General features: G+C 62.5%; 1 protein-coding gene and 2 long non-coding RNA genes across 3 annotated transcripts in view; 1 reads left to right on the forward strand and 2 right to left on the reverse strand.

Moving 5' to 3' along the window:
- Nucleotides 1-1,151: 1,151 nt before the first annotated feature.
- On the reverse strand, nt 1,152-3,047 carry LOC122472959. The gene is made up of 2 exons (XR_006294568.1): nt 2,813-3,047; nt 1,152-2,186 (listed from the first exon to the last, which is right to left on the reverse strand). It is a non-coding gene; the product is annotated as an uncharacterized LOC122472959 (long non-coding RNA).
- A 252-nt stretch (nt 3,048-3,299) lies between these two features.
- TAFA5 (TAFA chemokine like family member 5) overlaps nt 3,300-23,023 on the forward strand; it is a 191,963-nt gene continuing 172,239 nt past the window's right edge. Inside the window, exon 1 of the mRNA XM_043562981.1 lies at nt 3,300-3,520. Coding sequence (XP_043418916.1) covers nt 3,409-3,520 — 112 coding nt within the window. The 5' untranslated portion in view covers nt 3,300-3,408. The remainder of the gene's footprint in view (nt 3,521-23,023) is intronic.
- On the reverse strand, nt 19,821-20,636 carry LOC122472960. Its single transcript, XR_006294569.1, has 2 exons — nt 20,456-20,636; nt 19,821-20,288 (listed from the first exon to the last, which is right to left on the reverse strand). It is a non-coding gene; the product is annotated as an uncharacterized LOC122472960 (long non-coding RNA).

The following is a 23,023-nucleotide window of genomic DNA, read 5'->3' on the forward strand; positions in this document are numbered from 1 at the left end:
AAGCACGTGCCTCGTTGGCTAGGCGCGGAGGGCAGGCGGGGCGTGATTCCCCAGCACGCTTACGGGGCTTCAGAGTTTAACTTCCTGTCCGTTCTGGCCAGTCCCCCAAACCAGCCAATCGACAGCTGCTGTCACCCGGCAGCGCGCTTGGCGGCCCAGGTCTGCGCGGTTTCCTAGCAACAGGACTCCCCTCCTCCCTCATTCTCAGTTTCCATCTTGGTCTCCCACCAGCCCCCCAGGGGCCACCAGCATCTGCCCTTGCTTCGGGCTGGATCCTGGCTGCATCTCGAACTTAATCGCCCTGCCCTTGTCGGAGACGCCGCCACCGTCACTGGTCAGCCCTCCCTCTCATCCCCCCTCCTCAGCCCTTTCCAGCCTCACTGGGTTTCGGGCCCTCTACCACCCGGGATTCCAAGGGCTCAGCTCTCTTTCCTCTTCCTGGTAGGGATTTGTAGCACCCAGCACGGACTTAGTCACTACACTCCAGAGTCAGCACCCAGCACGGACTTAGTCATTACACTCCGGATTCAGCACCCAGTAAAGACTTAGTCGATACGCTCCAGATTCATGAAGCTTTCCTTTCAAAGATTCCTTGCTCGACTGGACTTCCGTCAGGCTCCCAAGCCCTCTCCGGGGCCCACCCGTGTACTTCCTGTACAATCAGCGTAACAAGAAGCCCCCTAAGTCAGTGTGACCGGAGCCCCCCTCACCTCGACGTTTCCTCTCAGTAACGTTCCTCCCACTGCCCCTCCTGCTCCCTGCCTGGGAACCCCCACTGGCCCACGCCGTACCCCGGGTTGAGCCCAGCCCCTCCCTAGTGCACAACCCCGGCCCGTGCTCGTCGCGAGAGCCCTGAACCAGATCTGCGTCGTCATCTTCAGCAAGCGTCTTTGAATACTTTTTCCCTATACATGTCAACCCCCTCGTGTTGCAGCCACAGAAGTCTTGTGGCGTGAGCTCCAAGAGCAAGCAGATTGTGCCAAACTCACCGTACCCCTGTCTCTGGTTGGGGCTCCCCCACTACCCACTGTCACCGGGTTCCTCTGACCTTTGGTGTGACAGCTCTAATTTATCCTCCCACATTCAACGCAGACCACATCTCCCCTGGAACAGTGCTTGTCCGGCAAAGAAAATTGCAGTAAACACAAGCATTGGTGGACAACCAGTGTTTTAAGGAACGAATTAGGACAGAATGGAAAACAGCACAGAGTACTGAGTGTGGGTATTGTTCTGTGAAACTGTCATTTCACGTGTGTGTTTGTGTGTGCTCTTTCTAAGGACGGCACTAAACATGTTTGAAAACCGCTCTGCTGGAAGCTTCCCTGGCACACCCTCCCAGCGCCCCACACCTGGTCTGGGGCCAAGTGCTCTTCCCCTGCCGGATTAGCCCCTCCCATCACGGCTCGGCCACACTGCGCTCTGATTGCCAGTTTCCTCATCCATTTCCCGAAACGGGCACACATTTCCAGGGAACAGAAAGCGTGTGTCTTGTTTAATTCCTCTCCTGCAGCAGTGACATCTAGAAGGTGCCCAACGAATGGCTGCTGGATGAGGGAATGTCCGGAACATAACAGGAGTTCAGAATGGACAGGACGAAATGGAACGTGTCACATTTGAAAAAGTCACTTCCTTCTGAACAGGATGAAAGGCTGCCATCAAAGGGGAACTTAAGAGCTAGAGATCCTGGCACCCCCTGGGAGCTGCAGGGACAGCGAGGGAGCCCCTCCAGGGGCCAGAGGGCGGACACCAGCCCAGCACATTCCAGACGGGTCCTGCCCCCCACCAGCCCCAGGTTCTCAGGGGCCCAGGGTCTGTGGTGCCTGCATGCCAGCAGAGGGAATCAGGAAGCGTGTCAGGAGGACACGGAGGAGGGAAGTCAGACTGTTTTAATTAAGCAGGAACAGAAAAATTTATGAAGAAAATCATCCCGGACACACTCACATTACAGCAGGAATACTGTTGGAGCTGGAGAGGCGTCCTCACTGGGCCACCGCGGGCCCTCAGTGCTCATCACAGCCTCCACGGTCTCCTTAGAGGCCCGGCGGGCGGGGATTCGAGGTGACGGGTGATGCCCGAGACCGTCTTTGCATCGGGCCCTCTAGTGACCCCTGGGAAAGGGTATCCAGTTCCAGCAAGGCCTCATGGGGTCCTTGGAGGCCCCTGCTCGTGCGGGATCAGAAGGTGCTCTGATGAGGAAGGATGGGCTCACATTCGCACCTCCGCTGACCCGCAGGAAGGCAGTGAGGGGACTGGGCACTGTGGCTGGGTACCGCGGGGGCTCACCTGGTACCGCGGGGCTGCCTGGCGAGCATCTGGTCTTGGGAGCTCGTCTTGCTGAGGGGACCCGAGAGAGGAGTGGGGCTGGGGAAGCTGACCTCAAAGGATATACGGGATCCACTTCCCTCTGAATCAGTTCTACTGATGATCTTTAACTATGCAAATCCAATGAATGACAGTCATTGTTACCTGCTCAGAAAGTCCACCCAGAGGAGATCAGCACCCGGACTTTGGAGACAGAAGACTGGGGCCTTGCCAGGTGAGGGGCAAGGAGACAGCGTTTCAGGGCCAGGGCAGTGGGCACAGGTGGAGGCGCCGGGCAGGGGACAAGGAGACTGCTTCTAGGGACGTGTGTCTCTGCCTGGCAGCGCTGGAGCGCGGGGGAGGGAGAGCCCTCGGGGGTGCTGACCTCAGCGGACTCTGGGCGGGTCTGAGGCCGTGTGTGCTCTTTTGTGGGTTCAGGGACACCGGCGCACAACCCAGAACAAGGGTGAGAGCCGCATCTGGGGAAGGGCCCAAAGCATCCTATACTTACGGTAAACTCTGGGCCCCGGCGTCGCGGGCCTCTGCGGGAAGGAGTAGGGGCGCCCGGGGGCCCGCAGCCCAAGTCCACAAACTTCGCGCCGGCCAGGTCTGTCCTCCCCGCTTGGTGCCCAGGCAGCGGGCGCGCCGGGCCGTCTCTGTCGCCATCCAGAGGCGCGGCTTGGGCGCGGCGTCCCCTCCGCCCGCCTCCCCCGCCAGTCCCGGGGCCCCGCGCCGGGACCCGGCGGCGTCGGGCGCGCGCCCCGCGCGCCCCTCCTATCGGTGGCCGCGCGCGCCGAGCCCAGGCGCGCAGCGACGCCCAGAGCCGCGGGGCCGACGTCCCTGGGCTCGGCGGGCGCGGGCGCGGAAGCGGGCGCGGGCGCGGGCGCGGGCTCGGCGGGCGCGGGCACGGGCGAGGCGCGGGGCGGGCCGGCGCAGGGCGCAGTGGGCCGGAGCCCGGGCGCGGCGGCGGCGGCGGCGGCGGCGGCGGCGGCGGCGGCGGCGGAGGATGGCGCGCGCGGGGCCCGCACGTGGAGGCCGGCGCGGGGGCGCGGGCAGGGCCGGCTGCTGAGACGCGCTGCTGCCCCCCGCGCGGGCGCCGCGGCTTCAATGGCGCCATCGCCCAGGACCGGCAGCCGGCAAGATGCGACCGCCCTGCCCAGCATGTCCTCAACTTTTTGGGCGTTCATGATCCTGGCCAGCCTGCTCATCGCCTACTGCAGTGAGTACCGCGCGGCCCGGGCCCCCGCAGGGCCCCCCACCCCCCACCCCACCCGCGGCCCCCGGGCCCCCGGGCCGGGCCCCGGCCCCGGCGGCCGCCAGGAGTCGGTGCGGAGTTGCCCGCTCGCGGCGCGCCGTCCCCGGGTCCCGCCGCTTCCCGCTGGGCCGGGACGGAGAGGGGCCGCCCGGGCTCCCCGCGCTCCGGCACTTCGGAAGCGGGCGCCGCCGCCGCCGCCGCCACCGCCGCCGCCGCCGAGCCTCCCGCCCCGACTCCGGGGCAGGGCCCGGGCGCCAGGCCCCGGGTGGCGCGGCGATGCCCGCGGCCGCCCGGGGTGTGCCGCCGCCGCCGCTCCCGGCCCAGGCCGGCGGGCCGAGCCGAGCAGCGCGCTCCGGAGGCGGCGGCGGGTCCGGGGCGGGCGGGCCCAGCGCTTTCCGCTGGCGACGCTCCCGCCGGGGACCGGGGGCGACGCGGCGGCCGAGCCGGGAACGGGGTGCCCCCGGCGGGAGCGGGGCTCGGGCTCGGACGCGTGGCCGGAGCCTCCGTGTGCCTGGGAAGCACACTCGCCAGGCGCTTTCTCAAAAAAAAAGAGAAGTGAGGGGTGGGGTACGTGGAGAGGGCCCGCCGCCGCCGCCGCGGGCATATCTGGAGTCGTGTCCGGGGACCCGAGCCGGTGACCCAGCCGGCTGGCCTGGCGCGGGGCCGCGAGGTTCGGGGCTGGGGCTGGGGACGGGCTTGGGGGCGCCCGGGGGTGGGGGAGTGGGGGTGGCCAGAGTCCCGGGCGCAACCTCGGGCTGCGGTGGGGGTGGGTGGTCAGTGCTCCGGGCACAGGCTCGCAGCCCGCCGGGGTGGCCGGGAGTGGCCGGCGTCCTGGGCACGGGCTCGGGGGGCCGGGATGGCGCGGGCCGGTCGGTTCCCCGGCCGGCCGCCTGGCACAGGCTCCCGGTTCCTTCCCCTCGTAGCGGGAGGAAAGGACGGGTGCTAAGGAACACCTGTCATGGAGAGCTGCCATGGGCGCGGGAGGTGATGGAAAAATATGGATTCTTAAAAAAAAAAAAAAAAAAAAAAAAAAAAAAAAAGAGGCCAGCGCCGAGCCTGGCTCCCGCGCCACCACCTCGAAGTGCCAGCCTCCCCGCTCGCGGTCCGAGCCTCCCGCTGTCTCCGGAACGAGCCCGCGGCGGACCACGGGGACCCGGGCGGCGGCGCGGTCGCCGAGTCCTGGGACAGCTCGGCCCGCCCGAACCGCGAGCGAGACCCGCGCCGGAGCCGGAATCGCCGGACTTCTTGCGGCCCCCTTGTGCGCGGCCCGCAGTTGCTAGGGAGGCGGGCGCCCGGTGTGGGGAGGAGAAGCAGGGCGGGAAGCCCCCTTTCCCCCCGTCTCCCCTTCCCCCCCCCCACCCCTGCCAAGGCGGGGTCGTGACCCGAGATGCCCAGCGGGCGCCGCCGCCACTCCCGGGGCCGGGCTGCAGGGGGCCGGGGCTTGGGGCGAAGGTCGCGCCCGCCCCCGGCTCCCCGCGGCCATCTCGGCCCTCGGGCGACGCTCACAGGGTTCCCGAGAGCGGAGCCCCGGCGCGGCTTCCTTGGTGATGTGCAAAGGGCTAATGGCAGATAAACTCCATTTGAAGGCTCCTCCTGCTGGCATAAGGGGAGAGGGGGCTCAGTCAGCAGTGTTTGGGAAGGGGACTGTGGCTCCCAAGCCCCCCCGCCCCGGGGGCGCTGTCCCTAGCCAGCGCTGGCCACGGCGTCCTTGGGTCCCAGGTGAGAACCCTGCCCTGCAGCCGGCGGCAAGGCAGCCCTGCAGGTGGGAAAAAGAGGCTGCTGATTGTTAGGTACCGGACAACCTTGGCCGTGGCTTCAACACTGCACACCCCCGCCTGCTGCCAGGGCCTCCCTGGTTCCCACCTTCCCAGGGCCACGACTCCCCGCTGGGCCTCATCCGCACACTCACACCCTGGCAGGACTGGGGTCAGAGAGCCCCCTCCCCCCCACACCGGGGGTGTGCCCAGACACACCTGGAAACCAGGGGTCCCCAGCCGCAGCACCCTCAGCCTGCCGTCCAACAGCCTCCCTGGCGTTCTGGAAACACCTCTTCCGCTGGGACAAGGACATTGGGTAACACGTTACATTCGGAGGAGCAGAAATCATTAATAATGGAAGGTTGCGTGAACCACATTTTCGTGGTTGTTGCTATTTCCGTGTAATGGAATAATTGACGATAAGATAAGATATTTTCAGCCACCCCCCATTTCACCGGAAATGCACTCGGAGAAATTGAAACAGTTTACTAAAATCCAGAATAGCCATAATCGTGATTTATAGCGTGGAACAGCCGTCCTGCAGAAAAGAAAGCAACAACAACACTTTTTTCTTTTCGAATGGATAAAAGCACACGAAATGCCAATTAAACAGTTCTTCTGATTTCCGTTCTCTTTTCCAATGTATCTGGGATGAATGAGAATAGTCAGCATCCTTGTTTGTAAATTGTTTTTGTTATCAGTCAGGATTTTTATTACCCAAAATGTTTTTGTGTTATGGAGCAGATATATTTGTATCATATTAATTAGGGAAACTGATAAGTATCATGCAGGATTCAATTATCCTGCCTATTAAATCTGAGCGTTTCTCTGCAGCCCAGAAGGTGTTCACTTTCCTGCGCTGCTGAAAGAAAGCTGGCTTCTTTCTTGGCCTGGTTTTCAGTTAGGGGATGTTCTGCTGTGCGGGGCCCAGCGGGCTGAGACTCGTGTGTAGGGAGATGGGCTCCACCCTCTGGCGGGAGAAATACCTACAGTCCACCAATTAGGTTAGTTGCTATAGTGACACAGTCTTGTCATTTTCTCCCATTGGGGAAGAATTGCCAGGAAAAGCAGAGAGAGGGAGGGGGTCCTCGGCGGCTTTCTTGAAGACGCACACGTGGTGGTGTCGGGACCTCCTCTGGACAGCAGGGCCGGGGCGTAGGGATTCGTTGGCTTGGGGGATGTCGAGCTTGGAGGAGAAAGTTGAAACTCCATCTTCTCATCGGGGGAAGCCTCTTTCCTTGTGGCTCAGGAAGAGCTGGTCTCTGTCCTCTTACCCTTGGCATATCTGGAGCAGAGGGCTGCGACCGGATGTGGTTCGAACGAGGAGTGGGGCGCTCCGGGGCGACCACAGTGGTCTGACTGCGGCCGGGTGTTCGTTGCTGAGCATGTGGTCTTCCCTCGCTGGCTCCCGGCACCGTGGCCATCGCGCCAGCGAGGGAGACGGGGAAAATGATGAGCTAGTGGAATGCTGTAGGACGCCAAGCCTTGACTTTGAACCTTGTATGCAGCATTCAGTCCAAAGGTGGAGAGCACCGTGCCCGCCCCCTTGGGGACAGCTTGGTGGGCACACATTCCTGGCGTGCAGGGATTTCTGACACGGATTTTTTTCCCCAATTAATCCCATCAAAATTGACTTGTAGCTTTGAGTTAAATCTCACATCCTCGGCTGCAACGACGAGAAGAAATTACAAACAACTTCTGAATTGTTTTTAATCCATTAGAATACTAACCGAGCGTGGGCTCTCTGATGCCGCATTTTCTTCACAAATATAATTTATTGCATAGTTAGGAGAGATTAGAATGTGCTACTTTCTTGCTGTTCAAATTTTAGTTCTGGGGTTCTTGGAGAGGTAAATTTAAGAATACTGGGCTTAATGAAAGGATGCCATTCACAGGTTTATTTCTCATCTCATCTCAAGGTCTTTCTTTCTTTCTTTCTTTCTTTCTTTTCTTTATCTTCCTGTGTGTTTTTATTTGATGAATTTCTGGCTAGAGAAACTGTAGTGCTTCTCTCTTTCAACTTCATAAAGATAAGTCACCTCTGTTTGTGGGATTTGAAATAGCCAGGCTGGTTGCCCCAACATTCACGAGGTAAGGGGGGTTCACTCACAGAAGCATCCTCCCGGGCAGAGACCCTCGGGGGCAAGTGTTCTGGGGATCAGTGTCCGGGGAACAGGGGACGCACGGCCTCTCAGGGTTGTCTCTGGCACCTCACTCTTGCCAGTGAGGACAGAGGACAGCGGATCCCCGGAAGGAGGCTGCGTCCCACCGCCTGCCTCACCGGGTCTGCTCAGCGCCAGGCCTCCTGGCTGAATCCCACGCTGGAATTTCCTGCTCGGGACTCACCACTTGACATCCACTGAATGACACGTGTAGATCAACTTTCGTGGCATGAAGTATTTTCAGGTGACTTTTATGGACGTAATTATGGGGAAATGTTATGATAATGTGGCACTAGAAAAGGAAAGAAAAGCAAAACATTAAAATCCCCATTTCTTTATATAGCTTCGCAGCTGTGCCGATTTAGAAGGGCTCGTTTCTGCATTAAAATGTGGTGCTCTGGAGTTAATGACCTCTACAGAATGCCACCTGTCACCCAGAGCGTGGGTGGCGGCCGAGAGATTGACAAGGAGGACCCAGATCGGGGTCTCCTGCTTGTGGGGGGATCGGAGGCTGGAGCGACAGCTGCGGGAGAGGCGAGGGCCCGTGGACTCGCCCGTTGTCATTTGTTTGGGGGGCGTGTCACTGGCTGTGCTCTGGGGCCCACACTGGCACAGGAGGCCAATGGAATCTAGCGGTGTCCCTTGCTCGCCCTTCGCAGACCCTTGGAGCTGGAGTTTGGGGCTGGTGCCCCAGTGCCCTGTGGCTTCTGCAGGGCGTCCCTCGGCCACCAGCTGGTGGAAGGCCACCAGCTCCCCGAGGGCCGGCCGCTGCCTTCCTACTCTGGTCTGCAGCTTCTCAGACCCGCCTGGGAGCATGCGTTGAAACTCCCGGCGGGCAGCACAGGCTGTCCAGAAACGCCAAGCCGCTGGCGGGAGACGGAGGCACCCTTCTCCCCCTGCACCCTGGTGGATGTGGTGGAGGGCTCTGGGGGCAAAGTGGCTGCCGGGACCAAGGGTGCAAACACTTTTGTCTCCAGTGGGGTGAGCTGGACCCCTCCAGATTGCCCTGCTCCTCCGGTCTCTGGGGAGGCCCTTCCCCCACAGCGCACCAGCCGCATCCCGGAGAATGGCCTGGGCCTGGCGGGAAGGTGGCCCCTTAGTGAGAGTCTGCCTGGGAGAGCTCTCTCCCAGCCACAGCTGCCACCTCCCGTCCCTGGTCCCTGGCGGTCTCCTGCCACAGGTGGGCCTCCCATGGAGGGACTGGCCTGGGGGGCCCACGGAGGCGCCTGGCTGTCCTTCCACATCTGTTGCATGAGGCAGGGGCGGTGGAGGGCCAGCCCCAGGCACCGGTGTGAGGCAGGAGCCTCAGCCTCCCGTTGATTCCGGTGACTGGGAATTAGGGGCCCCGGGAAAGAGGTAGACATGGTGGCCTTCCTGGGCTGGCATCCCGAGGGGACTGGACGTCAGCACAAAGCAGAGGCAGTCGGGCAGGGCACATGCGGCCTGGGCCAGGCACACTGTTCTGCTGGCACCCTTGCCCTCTCTGGTCACAGCCAGCCCCAACCTCAGAACGGCAGGCCGCAGCCCAGGGTCTGGCCCCGAACCCCTGTTCCCTCCCGCAGCTCCTCTTTCCTGCCTGGCCGTCAGCGGGGCCCCGCCTCGGCCGTCCCTGCGCCCGGCCTGCTTGCACGGGCTTCCTCCAAAATGAGTCTTGCTGTCCTCAGGTCGGCCTTCACTGTTGTGCCCCCAGCCCCTCCTGGGCGCCTCACACCGTCCTCAGTGGGGCCTCTGCCTCCAGGCTGGCTGCTCTGACACCCCACCCGTGGCTCCCCGTTGACTGAAAGCTCTGTGCCTCTCTCCTCCTCTGGCGATCAGCGCTCACCGCATCCTCGGGTCGCCCCGGGCCTCCCAAAGCCAGATCTTGCCTTGCTGGTGGGACTCTGGGTGCCTCTGTCCTGCTCTGGCAGAGTCCGGTCCGAGGCCTCCGCCAGGGGCTTCCCTTCTTAGGAAGGTGGTGTGCGTGTGTCTGTTCTCACCTGCACAGCCTGGGCTGCCTGGGCCATTGCGACGTTCCCTCACTACCTGCTGGGTCCCCTCAAGGGGTAGCACCCTGCACTGCTGCTGACTGCAGGCAGGCACCGTGAGCTGGACTGGCCCTGGGAGAGAGCCTCCTCCAGGAAGCCTCCCTTGAACACATGGCCTCATCCCCCTCCCCCGTGCAGTGCTGTTCATCCGAATGCCCCGCCCCGGGCAGTGAATGCTCCCTTCATGCTCTTCTAGGCTTTAAGCTCTGGCCCTGACACCGCCACTAGGGGCCTGACTGCCTGATTCTTGGAGCAAACACGCCTTGATCCTGGCACCCTGACGCTTTGACCACAGTATTTCAGTTCTGGAGGCGTGGCCAAAGGTCTGGTGGCGTGACCAAATGTCTAGGGGCGGGGCTGAAGGGCTGGGCCAAATTGAAGGCCTGGGGGCGTGATCAAAGGTCTGGGGGCGTGGTCAGGTGTCTAAGGGCGGGGCTGAAGGAAGGGCGGAGTTGAAGGGCTGGGGGCGTGGCCAGAGGTCTGGGGGCGTGGTCAAATGCCTGGGGACAGGCCTGGAGAGGATGTCTGAAAACTGGCTGGATCCTCGAGGATCAATCTGTTTCCGCAGTACCAGAAATGATTAAAAAGATTTAAAAGGGGAACAAAGAGGGAGAAAGTGTGGAACCCTGAGGACACGCTCAGTATTTTGTCAAGCGTCCCTGGTAGGACATTGTCAGAGGCACTCCCGTGACCCTCACCTCCTTTCTGTGGCTCCCGCTTTGACACCTCTGAGGTTAAGCTCCCTGCACACTGGTCTCTTCCCACATCCCCCTGCTTCGGGGTTTCTGCCCCCAGCACTGTGCACGTGTGGGTGTCCCTGAGGTGGGCTGTCCATCCTGGGCACCGCGGGCTGTTGAGCATCATCGCCAGCCCCCGTCCCCAGGCTGGGACCCCTGCTCTAGTTTGTGGGTCCCCAGTCAACCCACCCACACCGGTGTTTCCTGGTTTGTTGAGTGAGACTCTGGGCCTGGGGCTCAGCGCGGGCAGGGTGACAACCGCGGGGCTGTATCTGTGGCTGAATGGCTGGCCATTGGGGGGTTTCCAGGCTGTGGAGCACCCAGCCCGACCTCGACCTCTCCGCCTGCCCAGACCGCACTCCCCAGCCCTTCCCAGCCATTCCCAGCCTGCTGGAAAGGCTGTCGGCTGGGACAGGAGGTGTCTCCACACGTTTCCACGCACGTCTGTTTTCCAGAGCTGGGAAGCCGCGCAGGGTTCACCCGTCGCTTGCAGTCTGTCGTCTGCGTGGCAGTTTCTCCGCATCGCACGTGTAACCGTGTTGCTGATGGTGATGCCGCCATTTGGAGGTAGTAAACAGACCTGGCCCTGTGCTGATGGGGAGCCCACCTGCCCTTCTTGTCATCCAGCCGCTTGCTTAATCACTCTCTCCTTTCCGGAGGGCGGTCAGGTCCCTCCAGGTGACTCTGAGATTTCCGCCCAGAGCTCATCGGAACATGTTTCTTCAGTGCATTTCCTTCCAGAAAGTTCTGCTGCCACTGGCAGGACCTTTGGCTGCTGAGAAATGCCTTTATTTCAGTCCTTTTGGCGGAAGCCGGAGCCTGCTACCCTGGAGGGGCTGCAACGTGCCCCTTCTGTTGCCCTGTCACTGGGCCAAGGAGCCCTGTGCAGGGAGAGGGCGTCCGGGGTCAGCAGGCCCACACTGGGGGGCCATTCAGACCTCCCGGCCACCAGGGTGCCGGTGCTCCCTGCAGGCCCCAGGCTCAGAGTGGACAGACTCTGTGTGTCTCCAGCCAGACCTGCTGTTGGCCCCGCACAGGGTCAGCCGTCCCAGGAGACGCCCTGCTCGGTAAGACAGGAGAGGTCGAGGTTGGCTGTTCCTAAAGATTTTCTCAGCCACGGACACGGGATCCGCAGGCGTGGCCCATTGGCTTCCTTTTCCGACTGCTTCCCCTGCCCTGTCCCTCTGTGCTGTGTCCGTGAGTGTGCACGTGCACAGCACAGACACATCCCGCAACTCCCCTGCTGGGCCTCAGTTTCCCTCCCGAGTTGAGGGTGCTGACCCCTGTGCCAGGCCGAGAACAGAGCTGAGTCCCACGGGCTGGCGGGGCTCGTACCTGCCGCCGAAGCAGACGCGGAGGCCACGGCCCCCTCCCCCTCCGCCGCATCACAGCGACTGTTGTTTGTTTTCTGCTTCAGCTCTTTGGGCCAAAGGACCGGTGGGATTTGGCTTGTCGTTCACATAATAAAGTAGGAACATCGCCGGACAAACACCTCGAGTGTGCTTTCAGCCGGGGGTGGGTCGCCCGGGTCACCTGGTGCAGCGCGAGCCCCCGCACGTTGATGGGCCGGTGTCCCTGAGCACACAGCGCGTGGAGGGACCCTCCACGCTGCGGGGAGACTGTGGTGCGGTACCCACGTCCACCCTGGCTGGGCTGGAGAGGAGATCCTGTCAAAACATTCCCTGACACTTAGCAGGCGTGACAGGCTCTTCCCAGAACGAGGTGGCTAATTGAGAAGTGAGTCATCCGGGACCGGCTTGTAGTAACGCTCGGGAGCTGGGTTCCACCTTCCTTTGGTCCCTGCCCTGGCTGACATCCCTCCGCATCACAGAGCCCCAGCGGCCGCCTCACCTCGGGGTTCCCAGCCGCGCAGGCAGGGCTGGTCGGTGCCGGGGGGGTGGTTCTGGGCCCTGTGGTACTGCCCTGGGGCTCACTGGGGCCCGTTGCATTTGCTGTTCGCCCTGGAAGGGGTGCGTGAGGAGGAGAGATGGGGGCGGTGGCTTGGGTCTCGGCAGGGGAGCCGGGGGGTGGGGAGCTGCTCAGAGGGTCCCGGCTCACCATCCCATCCCTCTGGCACGGTCACTCTGACCCCATGGCCTCTGCCCGGGGGTCCCCTGGTTCAGACCAGCCAGCCAGCCTCACTGGGGCGCTTGGCCCTGCCTCCTCCTCCAGCCCCTCTCAGCCACCCCATCCTGGCACCCCCCACCCCCTGGCCAGGGCAGCTGCGCCTTCCTCCCGGTGACCTCCCTCCCTGCCCCCCGGGACCAAGCTCACCTCTCCAGGGGACGCATGCCTGGGGAGAGGGGGGAGCAGACATGCGTGCAGGTGGATGTGTTGCTCCCGAGAGGCCTGAGCCCTGCTGACCTCGCTTTGCCGCTGAGCGGGCCATCTTAGGGGCACAGGGGGCATCTGCCGGCAGGAAGCTTGCAGGGCGGGCCGCTCAGGGCTCAGGGTCTGGTCGTGCAGCCACGGGGCTCTTCTGGAACACGGCCGATGTCCGTCTCACATCGGAGGTGCAGATGGACCCCCGCTGCTGACCCGGGAGGCCTCACGGGCCCTGGGACACGCGGCGGGCGGCCCGCGGATCCTGACTGGTCACTGGGCCTGCACACAGGAGTGGTGTCCCTGCTACGGGGTGATGGCGTGGCCCTGGATGGAGCAGTGGGGACCCAGACGGAGCAGGGGAGCCTGCGTGGGCCTCCTCTCTCTGCCCTGGAGGCGCCAGGAGCGAGCGGGAGGCTGAGCTGGCCCGTCTTCTCCCCACTCCCACTCTGGGAGTGCCGTCCCCACCACCTCGGGGGCCTCTGCTGGGCAGGAAGGCGGCACATCCACCTGCCCTCTGCACGCCGTGGGTCCCCGCACAGGGCTGCAGGTGCACAGCTGCAGGGAAGGGGTGGGAAGTCGGGGCTCTGAACTTGCAGGAACCCCCACCCAGTCCCACCTGCCCGATCTTCTTCATGTCTGGAACTTCAGGGGAGGGGCCGGTGAGTGCCAGCACAGGGCGGGGGGGGGGGGGGGGGTGGAGGGTGTCTCCCGGGGTCCCTGCCGACGGCCTTGAGGGCTGGCGTCTCGTTCCCTTTTTCCTGAAGGCTCGTGTGTGCTCAGAACAGCCATGCTGGGGTCTCGCCAGTGGACGTGTCCCAGGTTCTTCACTTGCTGTGCAAACCCGCGGGGCAGTGAAGGGTCTTCTGCGTGGTCCAGGCGCCGGGCACAGGCTGGCTCAGTGCTGCGTCCTGTCAACAGAGCAGGGGACGGAGCGGGGAGGAGTGCCTCCGCCGTGTTTGCGGCCTCCGATCTGATTGCCGTAATGAGATGCCAGGGAAGGTTGGTGTGAACACGGCCCATCACCTGGAGCTGTGGCGATCCGTGGGGGCGTCGAGCGGCCCTGTGCAGGACCGTCCCGTTACGATTTTCTCGCGGCGGAAATGCTAATGCCTTGGAAGCCGTCTTAAATGCCGCTGGACTCACATGAGTGGCCTCTTTTCAAAAAACACTTTGGCTCCATTTTTACATGATTTTTCTGCCGTAGTATCCATTACCTGAGAGCGCATCCCCAGACGTAGCTAAATACCGTTAATGGGCTGTATAGGACTGGTGTTAATTACCTGATGCTAATTTCTGCTCCCTGGCGGCTACGGGGCTGGGGGGGTGGGAGCCACGCGGGAGAAGTCCTCCCGCACTTCTGTGCACTCACTGTGTGTCCTTTCTCCACCTGCTCCTTTCGGGGCAGGGAGGGGGGCTCTGCCAGCTAGAGGAACGCTCTGTGTGGGGGACACACGTTGTCCCCAGGGCACATCACAACCTTGAGCTCTCTCGTGTTTGTCATCTGGAGGGGGCTTCTGCCCCCCACGCCCCCAGCAAGGCTGGAGAACTGGGGTGGGGGGAGGCATTTGGTTGAACCCGTCAGTGCCGTGAGAAATGGAGTGGGGCCAAGGGTGCAGGGAACCCTTGTGTCCCGTCCAGCCAAACCACATAGACACCACACGACGTTCTCACGACCCAGACCCGGGAGCGGGCTTGTGAATGAGCCCCCGAAGTTGTCTGAACCCCGCCGATGCGAGACGGGAGCTCCCCAAGCTAAGAGCAAAACCTAGCACAGCAAGCGTCTGGGACGTTGGAAGTGGGCACCCCGTGGCTTCTAACGTCTGTCTCTGCCCATCTGGGTTTGTGAGACACGGGCCGTGGCCACATCTCAGACCGTGGACCTCCTAGACTCGTCGTCATCAAAGTTAGTGTTATGTTGGGGCTCCTGGTGGCTCAGTCCGTTAAGCGTCTGTCTCCTGATTTCGGCTCAGGTCACAATCTCAAGGTTCATGGAATTGAGCTCTTTGCTGTCAGTGTGGAGCCTGCTTGGGATTCTCTCTCTCTCTCTCTCTCTCTCTCTCTCTCTCTCTCTCTCTCTGCCTCTCTCTGTCTCAAAAATGAAATAAACTATAAAAAAAAATCAGTGTTGTGTTGTTAACAGAAATGCATTCAGCTGGGCTCGCCACCCGCTGGAAACCTGAAACCCCGTTTGCTCAGTCTCCATTCTTGGGGCCAGCGACGGGGACGGGCGCGCTTCAGAGAAAATAAACGAGCCAGATGTGGCACCATCGAGCAGATGTGTGGGGAGCTAGAAAGTTCTGTGGGTGGGCCAGACCCCCCATGAGGGAGGATGCTCGGCCCAGCCTGTCCTGCCCTGTGGGGCTGTGGCCCAGTGAGGCGAGCTGACCAGTGGGGACATGGTGACTGAACACGCGTCCTTGTCTCATCTGTGCTTCTGAGGCCTCTCAGGGCCCGGGCAGCGCAGGGGTGATGCCCGCGGGGACCGGAGGCCCCCGATGTCTCTCCGTGAGGCTGGGAAAGGAGACGGGCCCCTGGGTGTCTGCAGGCCAGAGAGGATGTACCTGTTTCTCACTGTGGAAGGACCTCCTTCTATGGTGTCATGTTTTGCGTTTCTTACCATTGCAAAGCAGTGACTCAACTCAGGTTCAAGCCCCCTGCCCCGATACCCCCACGGGGCCATGGAGTTCTCGGGGCAGCTAGGGACGGGAGAGGCCGCAGGGGTCTGGTCCCCCAGACCTGGAGGAGCCGATGCCACCAGGCAGGACACGGCTCTGTACTTTGTGTATCCAGAGCCCTCGCAGGTCAGATTTCTGTCTGGAGTGGCTGCTGGCTCAGCACCGTCTCCCTGGGACTCAGATGATGCCTGTGGAAGGTTCGAGGGCTGACCCGGGAGTCCGGGGACAGCTCCTGGTGCCCTGGGGTCCTGGCTCTCCGGAAGGCTCTCCGGAAGGCTTCCCTGGCCTTGGACTTGAGGTCCTGTGTCCCCAACAGTTACTGAGCCTCTTCAAGTGCCAGCAGGGTCCCACACCTCTTCCTGCTGTGTGTGCTGACACCAAAGGTCTCCTGTCTCTGTTCAGGAGGAGGCAGACCCCTCCAGACAGGCAGTGCCTCTGTCTTCTCGAGTCCACGTGGTGTGGGCCTTGTTTACGCTGGGCCACAAACCTCACAGAGGTTCTGAGGTTTCTCTGTTGTCCTGTTATCTACATAGGTGAGGTCAGAGAGGTGTTCCTCTGCATTGATGGCCGATGTCAGTCATTTACACTTGAGTACGAATGAGGCCCTGATGCTGATCTGGCTACCAGGAGCTGGTGTGGACATAAGGTCTCACTGTCTGACCCTGACTTTGAAGACCAACCGAAACAGGTGTTGCTACCTGCCTGGTGGGAGGGCCTCTGGCAACTTCCAGTCCACTAAGTGCAGGAGGAAACTGAGCACATCTGAGGCCCACAGGGGTCCTCGAGGTCAGCTCCACGTCTTGTGGTTCCAGTCGTAGCCCAGACTGAGACCGATTGCCCCAAGGCCTCCCCCTTTTGGGACTCCTCATGCCCCGTTTGCACCTAGAGGCCTTGCCTGGTTTTGGAATCCTGCTTCCCAGGCTCTGTTCCAGGCTCTGTTCCAGGCTCTGTTCCAGGGTCACCATGGAAGCCCTTCTGCTTCCCAAATTCCTGGCAGATTCCTGTGCTCGGGGCTTCAGTGACAGAGGCTGGACCTGATGCACAAAGGAGCACGTGCTGCTGCCTTGTCAGGGCTCTGGGAACCCGGTCAGCAGGCTTGTCCCTGCAGGGGCGCTTCCAGGGTCGGCGTGGGTCACTGTTGCGAAGGGGCGCGCTGCCCTCGCTGTGCCCTTCCTTGCGGATCTGTTTCCAGCAAGCACTCCGCACCCCGCGAATCCTCATGACGCTCGTCAGAGGGAGATGCTTTTGTTCCTGTTTTGGAGGTAGACGAGGCTCAGGGAAGGGGCACGCCCAGGGCCCCCGGGCAGGTGGATCAGAGCAGGACCATGAGCCCCGAGCCTGTGCGCTGACCCCCGACACTCAGACCCCAGAGCTGCTGGTTCTCCAGGATTCTGGGCCATCGGCTGCGGCCCAGGCGGGCCGGGCTCTGGCTGGTGGCGACAGGCACGCGGGGCCCCTGGGGCTGGTCTCTCCCTCCCTTGGCCGTCGGCCGAGTCACCAGGAGCGCGGCCGTGGGGCTCAGCTCCAGGCTGTTCCTTTTCTCCCACAAAAGCTCCTCGGCTACCGTTTCTCCCAGCACCTGCCTCCCCGAGCAGACCAAGAGCCTGGGAAGTACGCGGCCGGGACAGGGGTCCTTTGGGGTCCAGACCCCTGCCCAGGACCCTGTGCTCTGTGTGAGTATTTTACAAATAACTCCAAGGGAGCTAGAATGGTCCCTTCTGTTTTAAAGCCACAGCAGTAAACTCACCTGTCCTCTCAGTGCCTAAGTGACGAGGTCACAGGAAGGTGGCTCACGAAGGCGTCCTTCCTGGGAAAGCGAGTTCCCATCCTTAATGTCCTATGGGAGCAGGAGGGGAGGGGATTTGAGGAGGGCTGAGGAGGGTGGCGGGGACTTGTCCCACTGGGGTGCAGGCTGGGGGCAGGCATGGGCGTGGGGACCCCTTGCTGAGGGTGGCCCGAGCTGGGGTCCAAGGACAGGGAGGGCCTGGCAGCCCAGGTGGCCGGGTCTCTGGAAGGCCTGGGCCATGCTTGTCCCCTAGACCCGTGTCGGCCCAACCCCGAGCCTGGGCCTTGGAGATACCGGAGGCCCGGGGAGTCCTGGGAAAGTCCTCCCACCATGATGGCAGCAACCAGGCACTTGGCTCCTTGGAGGAGTGGCCCTGCAGAACATTCTGGAATGTGCTCACTGGCTTGTGACCCCCTTTGTGCTAACGGTGGGCTCTCTGGGGTTTTCCCTCAGCAAGGCCACATTTCTGGGTGTGCCGTGCGTTCAGGGGAGGGGATGTGTTCTGGGCTCTCCAAACACAGGCTGGGTTTTGTCCTGGTCAGGGTGTGATGACAGCACGGGAGGGTGGCCGGCCGCACCTGCTCGTGTAGGTGAGCGCTCAGGAAGCCGGCGGCCGGGAGGGAGCACTGGGCCGCCTGTGGGAAGAATTTGGAGCTTCGGGGAAGCCTTGCCTGGGATGGTCGGGGCCGATCCGGACGGCATTGGAGCCCCCGGAGGGGTGGAGGACGTCCAGGAGGTCAGAGGGGCTGTGCGGGGAGGTCACCTCTGCACCCCAGCTTTGTGAGCCAGGCCAGCTGGTTTCCTGTGTGTGGACAGGATGTCACCGCCGCCTGGGGGGGCCTGGATGCGCGGAGGTCCCCGGTCACCATTCGTGTGGAGGCCACGGTCCGGGATACGGTTAAAGCTCAGAGGAGCACCAGCAACGTTAACCCTTCGCTTCACAGACGGGGAAGCGGAGTCTTGCCCGGGGCCACCTGGAGAGCAGGGGAGGGCCCGGCTGCCCCCCAGGGCTGGGGCTCAGGGGACCCCTGGGCTTCGCACGGCCTTGGCCCCCGAGTCACGTTTTGCACAAGCTCGGTAGTTGTTGGTTTTGAAAACACAGTCGCTGTGAGCGACGACAGCTCTCCTGTCACGTTTAAGATCGGGTCTTCACTGAGCCGTTGCAGACTTCGGATCTGAGAAGGAATGAGCAGGGTTTCTCCCGCGGCTGCTTCTCTTTATTTATTTATTTAATTAATTGATTTATTTATATATTTTAAGATGTTTTGTGTTTATTTTATTTTTGAGGGAGAGAGAGAGAGAGAGAGAGAGAGCGTGAGCAGGGGAGGGGCAGAGAGAGGGAGACACAGAATCGGAAGCAGGCTCCAGGCTCCGAGCCGTCAGCACAGAGCCCGACGCGGGGCTCGAACCCACAAACCATGAGATCGTGACCTGAGCCCCGAATGTGAACTGCTTCTAGAGCGACATCATCCTCACACCCCTGCGTCTGGCTCAGGCCCCGGTGAGGTTTGGGGGAAAGACCCCTCCTCCAGGAAGCTCTCCTGGTGCCTCCCACCTGTGCTGTGCCCTGAGGTCCCGCTGCACCGGCCTGTCGCCTTGGTGGCTGAGTGCTGCGACCCTGCCCTTCCCGAGGGTGCCTGACATGTGTTTGCAGACTCCCTTCCCGTGCTCCGAAGTGCGTGGGGGCTTAGAGAAGGGATTCCGCTTGTTTGCAAAACCCCGTCCTTTGGGACCCGCCTCCCCTGAGTGGAGAAGGCGCACCCCTTGTGTCCTGTGAGGACGTGAGCACCACTGTCATCTGCCGTGGAGATGTGCTTGTCTGGTGACCCCGACCAGTGCAGGGTCGGCCAGGACCCGGTGCCAGTCTGTGCTGTGCCGGGACATGGGGGTGCAGAGCCTCTGGGAGCCCGGGGCAGGGGGGACGGTCTGGAGGGGGTGAGCTGGTCAGCAGGGCCGGCCGGGTCTTCCCCTCGCCCCCGCCATGCTTCCGGGCGCTTTTGTTTTAGGCGCCGGCGGGACTGGGGGGGCTGGCCTCCACCTGCGGGCGGGTGGCCTGCTGGGCCCTGGCCACAAGCTGCCGAATGTGCTGCCCCCCCCCCACCCCCCGTCACCGTCAGGGACACTCTCTAGCTGGAGAGTCCTCCCCTCTGCTCTGCTCAGAAACCTGGGGAAGTAACCACGTGTGAGACGCGGCTGTGCCCAGACAGGCTGGGCTGTGGGCCCCGGGGGCGTGTGTAGGCGTGTGCACCTGCGTGGAGGTGTGTGTGTGTGCACGTGTGTGTGGCGTCTGTGTGTCTGTGTGTGCGGGAGTCTGCTGCGTGGGTCTGTGTCCCCGTGTGTGTGTGCACCTGTCCACTCTGTCATGACTGCTCTCTATGTGCTTGTTCCTGACCAGGGGGGTTCCCAGAGGAAGGGGGGGCAGCAGTGGCTGGTCTTTAGCCTCGGGAGTGCTGTCCAGCCCCGTGCTGCCCCCTCCAGCCCCTCCAGCCCCGTCCAACCCCGTCCCGCCCCTTCCAGCCCCGTTCTGCCCCCTCCAGCCCCGTTGTGCCCCCTCCAGCCCCCTCTAGCCCCCTCCAGCCCCCTCCACCCCCATCCTGCCCCCCCCAGCCCCGTCCTGCCGCCTCCAGCCCCATCCTGCCCCATCCTGCCCCATCCTGCCCTGTCCTGCCCCCTCCAGCCCCGTCCTGCCCCGTCCTGCCCCCTCCAGCTCCTTCCAGACCCATCCTGCCCCCTCCAGCCCCATCCTGCCCCTTCCTGCTCTGCCTCATCCTGCCATGTCCACTGACAGACATAATGCGTTAGGTTCAAGCTGCTGTTCTGATTTATTGGACACCGCCTTTCAAGTGACATTAAAAACCACCCCTGAAGTTCCTGAATCCCGTCCACTGGCTCCCTACCTGGAACTGCCGGGGACCGTCAGGACGGGGTGCCCAGCCCCGGTGGCCTCAGCGTGGACAGGGACTCAGGGCAGCCCAGCAGGACAGGAGACAAGGGGCACCTTCCGCATCCACCTCACCTTCCGTGTCATTGCCCTTGCGTGAGATGGCAGGTCTCCAGTGACAGTGTCCCCATCCTGGAAGTTCCGTGCTGGCCGCAGGTTAGCTCTGGGGCCCGGGCTCTTCCCCGGGCTCCGGTGAGGGCCACCGAGTCGCCGCCCGGACGTGCAGGCGCTGGACGCAGCACACACGTGCTCCTCTGAAATTCCAAATTGCGGAAACTTCGTCTCAATCAGCGTCGCGGAGAGTTTGGAGAGGGGGCGGTAGGCGCTGGAAATTAAACGGCACCTTTTGGCATCTCACGTCGGTGAGGCGGCCAACTGATTATTTTTATATTACAATCCCCAGGCGTTGTCAAATTGATTAATAAATTCGCTGAAAACCCATTATCTTTTAATAAATTAATCTTGGTAGTGGGGGGATGAGTTTCCTCCGACCTTTGCACGCGGGTCGTCTCTGGGCGCCAGTGTGGGGTTGTCATCGTCCCTGTGGACAGTGCAGACGTGAGGCGTTGTGGCCGCAATCCCTGGTCCCTTAGGAGTGGGCCCGGTTGGCTTCCTTTCTGTGGATGTGCATTGAGGAGACACGGAGAGGGCCCCTGCGTCTCCCCAGGTGGGTCTCTGCCCCCTCCAGCCCCGTCCTGCCCCCTTCAGCCCCCTCCAGCCCCCTCCCCGGCCAGCCCCGTTCGTTGTCAGCCCGGTGACTGGTCCCAGATGAGAGTCACCAGCCTAGGCTGTAGGGAGCTCCTGAAAACGAGCACAAACTTAGCTGCGAGCTTCCTGGCAGACGAGACAAAAGGGAAAGTCACTGGGGTATGCGGCTCTCCTTGTCCATTAAAGACGTTGGAACAGAACAGGGCCGTCGGATCCTGGCCGTCACTGGCCGTGGCAGATCATCTGCAGCCTGCAGAACTGCACGCGGGTCAACGGCGTCATTTCCACGGTTACGGGGAAACCGCGGGGGCCCAAGGGTGGGCTCGTCCCATCGGCAAGTGGCAGGATGACAACGGACCTGAGCCAAGGGCCCGGCCTCCCCAGGGGCGCAGCCGTGCCCAGCTGGCTGACATGGGGCTCGGGCGCCCCGTGCAAGAAGCTTCCTGCCCCTGTCGTCACCCTCCCCCCTCCCCTGGTGCCTGGGCCTCCCCCCCGCCCTGGGCCCCCCCGGCTCCTGTCTTGCCTTCTCAGCGGACACTCACCTCCACCTGCCCGCCCCCTGCTCTCCACCCTCCACCCCTCCTTTCCCGGAATAGGGTTTGCCAAGGTCACCGTCCCTGTCGCCCACCCCAAGGCCACTCCTGAAGCCTTCTGGGGAGGGGAGGGGGCCTCTGTCGCCCATTCACAGGGCCCCACCACACCCTACTGAACACTAGCGTCTGAAGTCTGGAGGGAGGAACAAGCAAAGGCACCGGGTTCCACGGGGGCTCCACCGGGGGTCATCCCAGGTTTCACTGAAGGATGGGGTTCAGGGGGTTCAGACAGGAGGTCGTGTCAGGTCTCCCCAGCACAGCTTCCCAGTCTGGGCCACCGGGGATCTCCACCAGCCTTTGTGGGCAGGAGTCCTTCCTCCAGGGTCCGAACACAGACCCCACCCTGCCCGGGGCGACCCAGGCGGCTGTCCTGCCAGCCTCACCCACCCGTGCCCACCGCCCCCTGTGCCCGTCGTCCCCCTGTGCCCGCCGTCCCCGGCCCCACCGTCCCCCTGTGCCCGCTGTCCCTGGTGCTCACCGCCCGTGCCCACCCCACCGACAGGCGTTATCTCCGCCTCGACCTCCCGTCGTCAGTGGGTTGGGGAGGAACAGGGGGCCCCTGGTGGTGGCAGCCGGCCCTCTGATTGGCCCGGCAGCGTTCTGCCATTAAGTCGGTGGCGGGCTACCCGAGGACTAATTAAACCAGATGGCGGTAAAACCCGAGTGGAGGCACAGAGACATTTTTACACTTAAGTTGATCAAAGTTAGGTGCAACAGCATATGTTGGGGGAGATTAAGAACGTTTAACTACATATTAACGGTTCCTCCCGATCCCCCTTCCTGGTGATGTCAGCACAGCCCTCCCGCGGGCCCCGGCTCCGTCGCCGAGACCCCTGGCCCTTGGCTTAGGCATCATTCGGGCGCGTGTCACGGTCGGAAGCGCGTCCGGAGCGGGGGCGGGAGGGCCTTTCCGGGCGGGGCGGGGGCCGGACGCCCTCAGAAGGCCGTCTCCGTGGCGATAGCTTTGCGGGGTCAGCCCAGTTCTCCAGGGCGTCCCCGGCCCCTGTGCTGTCCCGTTTGTCACGGGGCCCCTGGCTGGGGGCACTGGGCTTGGGGACGCTGAAGGGCCGTCAGGGAGGCCCCGCCCACCGACCGAGGGGAGGCCGTCGCGAGCCGGGCCCCGCCCCAGGCAGCCTGTGCGGTCAGCGGGTGGGCGGCGCCCCGCGTGGTTCCCGGCCGCTGGTCCTGGGAGGCTCCCTCTTCCGAGGCTCGTTCTTCCTGCAGCCTTTATTTTTTTATTTTTTATTTTTATTTTTTAACATTTATTTATTTTTGAGACTGAGACAGAGACAGAGCATGAGTGGGGGAGGAGCAGGGAGAGAGGGAGACACAGAGTCCGAAACAGGCTCCAGGCTCTGAGCTGTCAGCACAGAGCCCGACGCGGGGCTGGAACTCACGGACCCCGAGATCGTGGTCTGCCTGAAGTCGGACGCTCAACTGAGTGAGCCACCCAGGCACCCCACTTTTTGTTTTTAAATTTTTTTTTAACATTTATTTATTTTTGAGACTGAGACAGAGACAGAGCATGAGCGGGGGAGGAGCAGAGAGAGAGGGAGACACAGAATCTGAAGCAGGCTCCAGGCTCCGAGCTGTCAGCACAGAGCCTGACTCGGGGCTCGAACTCATGGACCGTGACATCATGACCCGAGCTGAGGTCGGACGCTTAACCGACTGAGCCCCCCAGGCTCCCTGTTCCCGCAGCCTTTAAATCCGCGCCCTGGCGGTGTGTTTCTGTTGAGGTGAAGCTCACGTCACCAAG

Source organism: Prionailurus bengalensis, chromosome B4 (assembly GCF_016509475.1).
Source record: "Prionailurus bengalensis isolate Pbe53 chromosome B4, Fcat_Pben_1.1_paternal_pri, whole genome shotgun sequence".
Lineage (NCBI taxonomy): Eukaryota > Metazoa > Chordata > Mammalia > Carnivora > Felidae > Prionailurus > Prionailurus bengalensis.